The 14,077-nt window shown below is 36.5% G+C and overlaps 1 protein-coding gene across 1 annotated transcript in view; it reads left to right on the top strand.

Annotated features, from left to right (window-relative positions):
* Positions 1–2,005: 2,005 nt before the first annotated feature.
* itga8 (integrin, alpha 8) overlaps positions 2,006–14,077 on the top strand; it is a 72,394-nt gene continuing 60,322 nt past the window's right edge. Inside the window, exons 1-7 of the mRNA XM_016550745.1 lie at positions 2,006–2,261; positions 2,638–2,771; positions 6,416–6,516; positions 7,085–7,208; positions 10,122–10,183; positions 10,537–10,582; positions 13,765–13,890. Of these exons, the coding sequence (XP_016406231.1) occupies positions 2,086–2,261; positions 2,638–2,771; positions 6,416–6,516; positions 7,085–7,208; positions 10,122–10,183; positions 10,537–10,582; positions 13,765–13,890 (769 nt within the window). The 5' untranslated portion in view covers positions 2,006–2,085. The remainder of the gene's footprint in view (positions 2,262–2,637; positions 2,772–6,415; positions 6,517–7,084; positions 7,209–10,121; positions 10,184–10,536; positions 10,583–13,764; positions 13,891–14,077) is intronic.

Raw genomic sequence — 14,077 nt, forward strand, 5'->3', positions numbered from 1 at the left:
TGGCGGTCTTAATATTAATTCATGTAACTTTGATATAGACCTATTATCTAATTATAAAATCAAAGTTTTTATTTATTCATTTATTTAAACTGAATATAACAATATTTCGATAGGCTATTAGGCTATATCAAATCATATAAATGTATATATTTTATATATTATGTATTTTATATAATTTGATCATTTAATTTTGTATAAATTAACATTTATAAAAATAATCTGATTTTTAAAAAAAATAATATTTAAAGTTAATAATAACTACAACTCCAATTCCAGAGAAGTTGGGACGTTTTGTAAAATGCAATAACATCAAGAATCTGTGATTTGTTAATTCTCTTTAACTTTTATTTAATTGACAAAAGTACAAAGAAAAGATGTCCAAAGTTTTCACTGACCAACGTAAATGTATTTTGTAAATATTAACAAATTTTGTTTTTGACGGCTGCAACACATTCCAAAAAAGTTGTAGAATGTCCCAGTTATACTGTTTTGAAACAGTTCACAGTAAGCAGGTGAATTGGTAATGGATCATGTTTGGGTATAAAAGGAGCATCTCAGTCTTTGTAAGCAAAGATGGATCATGGCTAATCACTTTGTGCCAAATTTCACGAGAGAAGTATCAAACAAATCAGAAATCCCATTTTGCAGTGCAAAATTGCAAAGAATTGAGGTCTTTCACAAAGTACCATACATAATATTGTGAAAAGATTCAGGGAATCCAGAGAAACCTCAGTTTCTGCTTGACCTTTGAGCCCTCAGATGGCATTGCATAAGAAACCGTCATGCTGCAGTGTTAAATATAGCCACATGGGCTCAGGAGTACTTCAGAAAATCCTCTGTCATTTACCACAGTCTGCTGCTGCATCAAGAAATGCAACTTAAATATCTGTGTCTCTAGGAGAAAGCTATACATCAATTCTATGCTTCTATACTGCCGGGTTCTCTGGGCCACAGCTCATCTCAGATAGTGAAAATGTGTGCTGTACTCAGATGAGTCCACTTTTCAACTTGTTTCCGGGTCCCAAAGACCAAAGGGACCATCCAGACTTTCATTAGCGACAGAAACAAAAGCAAATGTCTGTCATGGTATGGGAGTGCAGCACAGCAAACAGCATGGGTGACTGGAATATGTGCAAAGGTACTATTGACACGGAGGCATATATTGGGATTGTACAGAGATATATACTGCCATCAAGATGATGTCTTTCATGGGAAGTCCATGGTTATTAGATCAAGACAATGTCAGCTCTCATTCTGCATGTGCTATACAACAGCGTGGTTTCATAGAGACAGAGTGACTGTGCTAGACTGGCCTTTACCTGCAGTCCAGATCTGTCTCTAATTGAAAATGTATGACCAGTCATGAAAAGGAGAATCAGACAACAAAGATCACAGACTGCTGAGCTTCCGAAGTCTTGTATCAAGCGAGACTGGACAAAAATTTTGCTTTTAGAACTTTTAACAATTAGTATCCTCAATTCCCAAACGATGAAACATTGTAATTAAAAGGAAGGTTGATGTGACAGTGTTAAACATGCCTCTGTCCCAACTTTTTTGGAACGTGTTGCAGCTGTCAAAAACAAAATTTGTTCATATTTAAAAAATACATTTACGTTGGTCAGTGAAAACTTTGGAAATCTTTTCTTTGTACTTTTGTCAATTAAATAAAAGTTAAAGAGGATGAACAAATCACAGAATCTATATATATATTTTTTTATATATATTTTTTTTTTTGCTTTTTACAAAACGTCCCAACTTCTCTGGAATTGGAATACAGTAGTAGCGATATAATAATAAAGGTCTTTTCATTTCTTAATTGTCGAGTTTGGTGTGCATATTGTTTGTTTTTCCATAAAAGGAGTTGGCCGGATGCTGTGTGATGTGGCGCAGGAGTCCTGTCTCGTGCGCAGCTCATTATAATGTTTAGTACGCAGAGAAAGGCGCGCAGCTTGCAAAAAGGCAGCAGCAGACGCATGGAGCGCGCACTCAATTTATGACAGCCGAACAAGGACATACCATACATTCTGTCTGCACATCTTTAATCAGAACATTTGGATTACACTTGGGAGACACCGGACTGACGCCATGCACCCTTGTTTTTTCCGCGTGTGTTTTCGTGGGTTTTTGCTCATATTTTCAATTTTACGCGAAGCTGCTGCTTTCAACCTGGATTTGGAAAAGCCAACGGTTTACAATGGACCAGAGGGAAGTTATTTTGGATACTCACTGGACTTTTACCAGCCAGCACCGGATAGAAACGTGTAAGTGCGATTAATAGAACTTTTTTGTTGTTAATTTGGTTGTTTTTATGAAATTGACAAGCTCTCAAAGAGAGGCATCTTCCAGTAAGCTATATTTCGTAATAACCTCTTTCTTTCTCCGAAGCAAACTCAGTTTGGATATGCCTAAAATGTTCGAGACTTTTGACGCAGCTTCTTATTCAAAAAGCTTTTCAGCACCACCAATATGGACCAGTGAACTCAGACGCCTGAGGTTGATATGTAATTGGAAAGAGTGAATAGAATAGGCTAACTCACATTTGAATTAATTTGCTGGGGGTCCATCTTGTCACTTAAAAGTGTATTACTTTGATCCAGTAGAATGCAGTTGTGTAGATTTATGCCTTTCTCTCTCCAGGATGTCGGTGCTAGTTGGGGCTCCTAAAGCGAACACCTCTCAGCCAGGGATTGTGGAGGGAGGAGCGGTGTACTACTGCCCCTGGCCGGCACCAGACCCAGACTCATGCCGCCAGATCCCCTTTGATAAAGCAAGTAGGTACCCTCATGATTTAGAACCTGTCAACTAATTCAGAAAGTTCAGAACAGTTTCTACTGAAACAATTAGCCCCTTTCAGGTATAACGATGTCTTCTTAAGTGCCTTTTTATGCATTTCTTTAAATTACTGTATTGAATTTAAACTCTTACATTTAAAATAATGCGCAAATAATTTAGGAACACATGCTATGTTGTTTCTTTATCTTATTTACTAACACAGACGTCACAAGCAACATCTTTAGAGTAGGTTTCATAAATTCCTGTTCCTCCAATAAAAAGATCAAAAACCACATCCAAGAAAGAGTTAATTTCACCGCATATGGTTTGGTTTAAAATTTCAGGAGCGGAGTAATTATCAGGGAAAGGCGCGTAACTTTACCTCGGTGAGTAATCTGCCGTAATTTAGACGTCCATTACGCGCGTCTATTATTTAGGTCAACACAACATTTTATCTTTACATTTAAATTTATTTGTTCACATTTTCTGCTGTCTTTGTCGTCTAATTCATTTAGTAAGGGAAAGGGTGTTGATGATGTCTGTAGGTATTGTGGAATCAAACTTGAAGTGCCAGAAAACGGAAAAGTTGCTTTTGAGAGTCACAAAACATCACATTTAAATCGATTTTGTCATCTGGAACGGAGATTGCAGGAGTGTTTATGATATTACTGGACTATTTTGAGGAGCCGTGGCTTGCCGGTAAATGCAGTGGTCGGTTTTGGACTCCGAACCGCGGCGTGGACTGGAGACAGACTTGGATGCAGCGGAATTTGAGCACTTATGTTTCGTCAGTCTCGTCTCGTGGTGTTATTCATAGCATTCTCTAGAGGGAGCTTTGATCGCAGTATTTATGTGCTGTTCCTGTTTCTAAAGTAGGCTCTTATCAGAAAAGGCTATTACATGACCTTCTAAATAGAGAACCATGCGGCCAGTGCGGTCTGATTCTCGAACGAATGACTCGTTCGAGCCGATTCTTTATACTTAAAGGGCGAACAATATAGTACGATTCTCAAACAAGCGACTCGAATGAGCCGGTTCTTTTTAGTGAATCGAAAACAATTAGGCGAACAGTGTGATCCGATTCTCGAATTAATTATTTTTTTATGATCTGCATTTAATCAGTCCATAATATAAAAAAATGATTGTAATAATTGGTTTGCTTGGCTTTGGAGCAACTAATGCGATTTTATAAATAAGTCATTGTTTATTATTAATAGTCATTATTATTTATTTATTTAACAATTATTTCATTTTTGCTTTAAGCTTGTTTTTTTATTTTTTTGAGGAAGAAATTCCTTTTTGCATCATCATATTCAGCCATTTGTAGGTGAGCCAGTGAGAATCACCATTTGTAGACGAAGTACTGAAGTGTGCGTGAGGAATTGACATTGAAACGGATTGTCTTTTGGAGATGAAAGCAGTGGTGCTCTGGTTCAAGACGGTTGGTTTTAAAAGGAGCCTAATGGTGATGAGGTGAGATAGGCAGAGAGAGATATGTGAGAGAGAGAGTTAAAAGAGCTGTGAACACAAGGGGTATAAGGAAAGAGACCAAACCCTGATGAGGGAGGACAGAAGCGCTGTCTAATCTTTGTTAGTGTCTGAGCATCTACTCAGCAAGAACGTCCACGCCGAACACACACATTTCCAGATTCATTAGTCACGTTGTTTTTAACACACTTGACCTTTGATCCTGTGCGCTCTTCCCACTGTGGCCCTCAGAGCTCTCCATGGGGGGAATGGCACGTGAGTGTGCGACTGACATTTCTGATGACAGCCTGTGTGTGTGTGACTAATGCAGTCCTGACTGAGAAGAGTAAATTCATTAGATACACCAGATAGGACCACGTACCAATGGACCTTGCCTTGCAAATTTTCACACAATTCTCTCACAAACAGTTTCATTGTTACATGTCCAGATATTATAGAGGCCTTACAGCAGATACATTCCACAGATTTGAGGTAAATATGTAATTTTATATTTATATAATATATATTATCAGAGATGATTGAATGTGTAAGTCAAGACTGTCTGATTAGCAGCACAGGTCACTTTCATTTACAAAGATCTCAGTTGTTACTATTATAGGAGCTTTCATTCATAACAGGAGGAATCATTTACAACAAAGTTATATCAATGCAAAAAAAAATGAAAAGAAAAATGACAAGCATGTGTTTTGAACCCAAAAATGAAACAGATGTTTTAAAGCACCAAATGATGCCCTGCTGTGTTTTTATATTGTGAGTCTGGCCTTGCATTTTAGCGCAGTCTGTGACACCAGAACTTGTGTTCATTTAAGCAGAATATCCAGAATTTTTGCTTGTTTCATGCTTTTCTGTTTGAAAAGTCTCATTATGTTTATAAGTTGAAAATAGTACTGCATGAGTATGTTTGTGCATGTTTGTGCCTGTTTAATGTTATTTAGTGTTCATCCATTCTGCTGATCTCACTCAGCAACAGCAACTTCCTACAATGCAATGGTAATATTGCACTTATAGGCTTGCAAAACATAATATAAACACACTCAAATTGTAGGTAAACTTTCATATAATAAAAAAAAAACGTTTTGGCATGAGGCACTTTTGGATACAAATTTTTTTGTGTGTTCCTGTGCATAACTGCAAAAGTCCCCACTATGATCCTAAAGTGTTGATTTGTGGTTGCTAGGGTGTGATTAGTGGAGTCTCAGGTCCCTCTTTCATAGCAAGTCTACAGAATTTTATCGCCAGGTGAATATCATAAATCAAATGCTTTAGCAAAGGAGTAGCAGACTCTTTTCAACAAGCTGCATAGTTTAAGGTATACACATATCCATAGCACAGACAGCGAGGAACAGGCTATGTCCTTTGTCCCAAATGTTCGTATTTAAGGAGTGGTCACATTAGTGGAGTTTCAGCAAAATTTTGCTGGCAAAAAGTCAGTTATCCATTGTCAATAGTGTAGCCATGCAACTTTCTTTTGGTCAACCCAGTAAATTTTGTGACCAAATTGTTGAATGCACAGACTCCTATTGAAATTACACAATTTTAACTAAGAAAAGTCGCTGAATAACAGTAAATGTGACCATTAGAGTTTGAAATTGGTTACTTATCTTCACAGCATTAATGGTGATGCTTGCCTTAGTGGTGAGTCTTTAAGAAGTTATATATAAAAAGAAAATTACTTCAAAATACTGTGAAATCTTATTATGCAAGCCAAAGTATAAGACTTACATATCAAGAAAAAGGCCCATAGTAAAAGCCTGAGAGATGGAGAGAAGAAAGCAGAGAAGGATTAGAGTTGATGTGTTTTTATGAGGTGTAGACTGTACCTTATGGAGCTCTAAACAGGCCCAGCTGTAGCTAGATCTTTCCTGGATCACACAGAACCCCTGTAGACACAGATCCGCAGAATCATGTAGCTGTGTACACACACTCTGTGAGTAAAACGACCCCCTATAGATGTGCTTTTTTATAAACAAACACACTCGGACTAATTTGAAACCTAATTTGCTGTTTCATGGCTCATGTTGTTCCAAATTAAGTATACTGGCACAAGTGTTCACAATGTGTTACATTTCTTAGCTGCCTGATGTTTTCTGTTTATTATATAATGAAGTACCACTCTGTTTTTCTGTAACTTTCATTCGTCTCCTCTCTTGTCCAGATAACCGAATGATTAAAGTGAACGGGACACGGGAGCCTTTAGAATTTAAATCCCATCAGTGGTTTGGAGCCACAGTCAGGACCCACAAAGGCAAAGTGGTGGTAAGTGATGCTCAGAAACATAATCCAGTTAAAGACCATTTGCAGTCATCCTCATGCTGGACGCATGCTTCCGTGCATTCATGGATGCGGTTGGAAACTCTACTCTTTATCAGTAAGTAGCTGCCCATCAATGGGTTTAATGCTGTTTAATAGCATTAGAGTTTCATTCATGAATGCATGGGAGCCAGAATCAGAGTTCATTCATGAATGCACGGGAGTGTTGTTTTGGAGAAATGTTTTGATAGGAAATGTGGCTCTGTCCTGTTACTGAGGGGGTTTTGGAAAATGTTGATTTGAGGTTGACCATGCGAGGTGGAGAACTGCTGATGTTTGAAAGAAAAAGCCCAGAGTTATTACATGAGGGAAGGCATGGTTCCCAAAATGTGACTGTTGTTCTCCAAACAATCAGATACGGAAACATTTTGCTCTTTGCTCAAATGCTTTTATTCAGAAAATGACAGAAGACTGGGTGTTTTTTTCATCTCCAGCTGTCCTAAGTAGTCTCTTTATGATCTATGTCTATCAGTGCTGTTATTTACAGTAACATGGTGTTTGTGTGGTTCTGTAGGCTTGTGCGCCCCTCTATCACTGGAGGACAGTGAAGGTCAGCAGTGAGATGGATCCAGTGGGAACTTGTTATGTGGCTGTGCAGAACTTCAGTGCCTATGCTGAGTATTCTCCCTGTCGAACCAGTGAGTATTTCACACACACACACACACACACACACACACACACACACAGGTTTCCCCACGTTTTATGGGGCCATTCCATAGACGTAGTGTTTTTTTTTTTTATACTGGACACACTGTATTTTCTATCCCCTTACCCTAACCCTACCCCTCACATAAAACTTTCTGCTATTTTAGATTTTCAAACTTCATTCTGTATGATTTATGAGCTGTTTTCCTCATTGGGACCAAAAAAATGTCAAAATGTACTGCTTTTACTACTGTATGCTTGTGGGGACACTTGGTCCCCATAACATAGAGAATGCCTTATATACATATACAATGTGTGTGTGTATATATATATATATATATATATTTTTTTTTTTTTTTTTTTTTTTTTTTTTCTAAAATTCAGAATACTTTTATCAAAGATGCATTCAGTTGATCAAAAGTAATAGTAAAGACTTTTATATTGTTGCAAAAAAATCTGTTTTAAATAAATATTCTTTTGAACTTTATAATTCATCAAAGAATCCTGAAAAAAATTTTTTGATTTCCACAAAACTATTAAGCAACACTGTTTCACTGTTTTCAACATTGATAATAAGAAATGTTTCTTGAGCAGCAAATCAGCATATTAGAATGATTTCTGAAGGATCATGTGACACTGAAGACTGGATTAATGGCTGCTGACAATTCAGCTTTGTCATCAGAGGAATAAATTACATTTTAAATACATTCAAATAGAAAACCGTTTTGATAAATTGTAGTAATATTTTGCAATATTACTGTTTTTAACTGTATTTTTGGTCAAATAAATCCAGCCTTGGTGAGCAAAAGAAGAATCTTTCAAAGACATTAAAAAAATCTTTCTAATTCCAAACGTTTGAACGGTAGTATAGTTGCATGACAGTTTTGTATAGAAAACTGTAATGGCCAATTATATTTGAAAGTACTCTAAAAAAAAATTCTCAGAAAAATAGAGTTAAAATAGCCTGAACTCAGAGCTCCTTATGTTCGTAATGTAAGTTAGAAGTGTACCTAAGATGGTCTGTGTTCATTTAGTGTGCACCTACAAGCCAAAATTCTTGCATACCGCCCCGAAATGAATCAAGTTCTGCCCAAAGGCTGACAGAACCTATAAGCCAGTGGAACATGACAGGTTTTGGCACTGTTTGTTGCAATGCAAACAGCATAAATCTGTGTAATGAAGTATGCATGCTTTCATTTCTCACCTGCATCATCCTCAGCCGCACAGACACACTCACAGACTCTTAGTCAACGCAGTGCTGGATGATCCAAAAACAGCACCAAGAATATTGTCACTTCTTGGAGTGTTTTTACTGATTTACTGTACATACGGTTACATATAACTAGCCTATTTTTTTTATTTATTTTTGGGATGACTAGCCAACTAGTAAAAATGACTAGTCGTGCCAGCTCTGCTTTTCACACAGAATAACAGATGTGTCCGCTGCTTCTCGGGCTGCCCAGTTGTGCCAGTTGCCAAAGATCAAAGGGGAAACTAACATGTTTATTTTAATGTAATTTCCTGCTTATTTCCTGTACTTTAAAGTCTCATTCACAGTAATAGTAGTTGATAAAAATACTCTAATTTCTTGTCGTCATATCAGATACACATATTCTCTTAAACTTTCACAGCATGCACATACACATGTGTGTATTAACAGTTAATATAGAGTAAAGTGGTATATTAATAATGATAAGTGTGCCTAATGTGCTCTTAGGGAAAATTATTATATGACACATGAGGCCATAATGACTGTGAATTGCTTTCCTCATTCTTTGTCAAACAATTTCAAGTGCCAGCCGTCTCCCTGGTAGGTCAGCTAGGAGTCCCTGCCAAGACTCAGTGCAGAGATGCTTGGTGTTGATAAAATCCAGCTTGTTTTTGTCTGCTATGGACACTCTCATGCATGCATGTATACACACATTTGCAAAGACAGTAGTATTGAGGAAATGTGAGAAATGAAATACTAAGTGAAGTCTGGCCGAGGAGTGAAAAAAGAGAAACGGGGATGGAATAAGAGAGAGAGTGTTTTTTTGTATTTTTAGAGAACAGGGGTTGGGATTTGGAAGTGATGTTTCGCCTCATTAACCCTCCCCACCTACGGTATTATAGCAACACACACAGGACATAACTTACTGTACATCCTTGTTGATGCTGGAACCACATTCCTATACCCCAATCAGATTTTAAGGTTAGATTTTGGCCTGGACGTGGCGCTTAAACATCATTCTTATCAGTCAATCATCTTCTTATGACTAAGGAGTTGGTTATGGTTCGGGTTGGGATTAAGCATAGGGTTAGCACCATATAACAAAACCATATTGCTTTATAAAGAACTGCAGACAGTTGGGAGGATTTGCATTTAGCATTTTTGTCACGAAATGGCAATGGCTTTGCTCATGAATATGAATTATGTTATACTTAATTACTGAATATATACTATCTATACTATACAAGTAGGGCATATTATAGGGGGTATATTGGATATTTGTTGATTATTAATTTTTTCAGCTTCAATGTAAGAATAATTATATTACTGTTAGAACTCAATAAATGAAGTATTCCATATTTACTAAGTATTTAAGAATTTAATATATTGTTAATATACTGTACGTTTATTTTACTATTATAATATTTTGCTGTTTTAATACATAGTCTGTCTGATGTATGACCATTCCAATATATTCAGTAATTAGGTAGTTCAAAGAGGAATGTGGACCCTCATATTTACATTTAAATTCATTTAACAATATTATAAAGTCTGAACTTGTGAACTTTACATTTCATTGCATCATATTATCCATTTACTTGAATATTTTACGGATTTGTCTTCGAAGTGCTGAAACTTTCTGTATTCATTCATTTCCTAAAGGCTTGTGTAAATGAAGTTGCTCTGATCTTTGTAGATAACCCGGACCCCGAGGGCCAGGGCTTCTGCCAGGCGGGCTTCAGCGTTGATTTTACTAAGGTAACAGATCTCCCTCCTCAACCCTGTCTGTGTATTTCATCTTTATGATTACACACTCTCCTGTGTGACATGTCCTGCTTTTTGTTCAAAATCTCACAGCAGTCATTTCCAGTTTTAAATGGAAATGCTTTTATGTATCACTTCGAACCTTCATTCAGGCAGGAATGAGGGCTTATTCCTTATTATTTCTTTTATTTCTACTTATGCAGTTGCTTGTAAGTCTTTCTCCATAATCCTGCTCAAAATGTACAAGCGATCACACAGAAATAAACACAAACACATTTTTGAGGCCTGTGTCCTCATTTCTACCTTCTCTCCTATTTCCTCACTTGTTTTTTTTCTCCATCTCTCAGGAAGGGACTCTGGTTGTGGGAGGGCCAGGGAGTTTCTACTGGCAAGGTAACGCACTTCTCCTCATTATTTTGTCTTTTCCATCATTCCATCCTTTTACAGAGTCTCTCTGAGTGAGATTGGCAGACGTAAGTCTCTCATATCCCAGACTCACAGTCTCACAGGACCCCAAGAATCTCAGTTCCGTCCAACAAACTGACCAGGCTGACCCTTCCTCCACCTTCAGAGCAGAATAACAGACACTCAGAACGATGATACGTCACCTCCCATGAGCCCTGTTACCAAAATAATCGGGGATTATCTCAGTGTGTTAGCGCTACCATTTCTGAGTCTGTTCAGCCAATCAGTGAAGTGTTCTTCCGCAGTTCACTCATCACAGATGGGTCAGTGATAGCTGTAATATAGCAGTCGTGATAATAGAAGACAGAGAGAGGTCAATGAGCTGCTCTTTCTGGTCAGTGGCTTTAATGACCAGAAAGAATCTTTAATCATCGCTTTTAAACTCCAGTGAACGCAGGTTAATGAATGCCTGCACTTCTTCACTTTTAGCCTGAATTATACGTTCTGCACAACTGGCAATGAAATGCATTTAAAGATAATACAGAAATCTGTACACCTGCATATGTTTAGCGGTGTTTATGTTAGAGATAAATAAATCAGCAAGTGTTTGGCCATTTAGAGACTGCCAGCATGAACTCATCTGGCGGATTAACAAAACTGGCAGGTCCACTTTGAGTTGAGTTGATCTACTTAGCTTTATTAATGCACCTTTTTACAAATAATGATATTGAATTCTGAGCAAATTTTGCACAAAATACTTATTTAATTTGCATAAAATTTAATTTCTGTATTTTTAAATAATATAATTGAGTTATAATTACTGCAATTATAATATTTCTAAATTATAATTTTTGTATTATATTGCCCATTAGTGACTTGTGCTAGCTTGATATTGGTATTAAAATCAGCTATTGAAAAACACGCAGATTTTATGTGGTGTCTTTAGATTCCCGAAGTAATGGAAACCTGGAAAAATCAGGGAATTAAAAAAAATGCAAAATCTTAAATTCTTAAGACTTCAATTCTTATAAACTTTTTACTTAATTTTTTAATTTCTTAAAAATTAATGTTCCACTCTAATATATGTGACCCAGGACCACAAAACTAATCATAAGGGTCAATTTTTTAAAATTGAGATTCATACATCACCTGAAAGCTGAATAAATACGCTTTCCATTAATGTATGGTTTGTTAGGATAGGACAATATTTGGTATTATATTATAAGTATTGAGAAAATCACCTTTAAAGTTGTCCAAATGAAGTTCTTAGCAATACATATTACGAATCTAAATTTAAGTTTTGTTCTATTTACGGCAGGAAATTTACTAAATATCTTCATGGAACATGATCTTTACTTAATGTCCTAATGATTTTTGGCATTAAAGAAAAATCTATAATTTTGACCCATACAATATATTTTTTGCTATTGCTACAAATATGCCCGTGTTACTTATGACTGGTTTTGTGGTCCAGGGTCACACATTTAATTAGCCATAAACTGCCTTTTGGAAGTGCAGTGTCTTTAACATTTTTTTTTGGTAATTTTATCAATGATTTTTACAATTAGTGTTTATCATTAATGGCTGAAGAAGCGATAGAAATGCATGCGCCAAATCCAAAAGGTGTAAGAAAGCTTCAAGAATACATCTAACTGTATTTCTTGTAGTGAAGTGCTCCTCTTAAAAATCTTTTAAAAAATGCGTGGAATGGATGTTTGGCCCTGACCAAATGAAGCACAGCTAAATATTTTGCGGCCGGATGTATATGTAATTGTTTATGTGTCTGGATTTGGATCACAATGCTAGATGTTGATTGTTGTGTAATTGCAGTCGTATGTTAAGACATGAAAACAGATTTGTTCAATCTTCAGACCCCCCACAGCCTGAACTCAGAGTCACGGCCCTTATTAAATACTAATAATACTGGGTTCCACGTCACGTCTCACATGTGTTATTGGTTTTTGTTTGTAATGGAGAGACAGATGACTTGAGATGACACAAAAATTTAATGTCAGACACAGGGTCTCTCTATTTCGCTCATATACTTCATGCTGTGGACAAATACAGATGCATTAGGAGTTATGACCTGCCACTCGCTTTCTCTCCTCTCCTCTTTTCCCACGCTCGGTCCATCTTAACCTTTGCCTTTCATCATTTTTTTGGGGGAAAGACAACAGATTTCTGTGAGGAGAAAAAGTACAACATGTTGTGTCTTGTGTGTCTACAAAACAAATGCAAATTAATAGAGACGCATGTACACACAGACACAGCTAAACACACACATTAAGAGAGATTAATGGTTGGGGTTCAGCTTAGGCCTGGTAGTAAAAGAGAGTAATGTGTTTATTGAACGTGAACAACAAAAATGGAAGACGTTACTCTCTCACACACATCTTAATCTGAGAACTTGCATCTGTGTTGTTTTCCTCAGTGATTATGTAATGTAGATAGTTGCAGAATGACAAATCTGAATGATGTGGAAGTAATACAGGGAGGTTTTAACAGTTTTAAGAGAAGTTGTGTCCCCTTTGAATGTTTCTGCCTGTTCAGAATTAAGCTTACATCCTTGGATCAAATCATCAATTAATGGACCATTCTGCAATAGCAGTGGTATTTCCACTGGAAAATATTTTAAAATTTGAAACTTATCAATCCTTTATTATATCTATGCTGCATTTTTTTTTCTTCAATTAATTCAAGGTCACAATAATTCATTTTAGAATTAGAAAGATATTAGAAATTAGAAATATATTACAAAAAATATATAATTGAACTATTGTAACTGAATATAATTATGTAACTATCAATTTTTTAAATATAAAAAGATGAAAAAATGGCATTAATGGTTCTAAGAGAAAAACTATATTTTCCTTTTAAAATAAAAAAAGATATTTTTAATTGAAAAAAAAATCACATGAATAAACTCATGCCCTTAGCCTATAAGTTTTTTTTTCACCAAAAAAAAAACCTTTATTGCTGTTTTTATTCCTGTTATTTTAGTGCATATGATTTCTATTGGAATTTTTGTACTTTACAGTTTGTTTTGTCATCCAAAAAGAAGTAACAACATCTGCCACCACAGTTGTACAATGTCTGTGATGCACATCAACACACACTGACACAAAATCAGTAGGCCTTGTGGAAAATAATGTGTATTTGTGTGTGTTTAGGTCAAGTGATCACTGCAGGTGTCGCAGAAATATTGAACGGCTATTCCCTGAAAACTATTCTGCGCAAAGTTCAGGGAGAGAAGCAGACTGTGGCTGCATCAGACACATATGATGACAGTTACCTAGGTAAGAGACGTGTTTGTGTGTGTTTGCCTTTGAAAGGTAAAGATGCTTTATGGGACACCAGCGATTTTCTTTGGGGCCCTGTTTATGGGTCAGAGGACCAGCCCTCTGTCAATTTAATAAACACACGCACACATGAACACACATGAGCTTTTTTTGGTGGATGTTGAGGTAACCTTGACCCTCTGTC

The sequence above is a fragment of the Sinocyclocheilus rhinocerous genome, unplaced genomic scaffold (genome assembly GCF_001515625.1).
Source record: "Sinocyclocheilus rhinocerous isolate Xijiao unplaced genomic scaffold, SAMN03320098_v1.1 scaffold2059, whole genome shotgun sequence".
NCBI classification, from domain to species: domain Eukaryota; kingdom Metazoa; phylum Chordata; class Actinopteri; order Cypriniformes; family Cyprinidae; genus Sinocyclocheilus; species Sinocyclocheilus rhinocerous.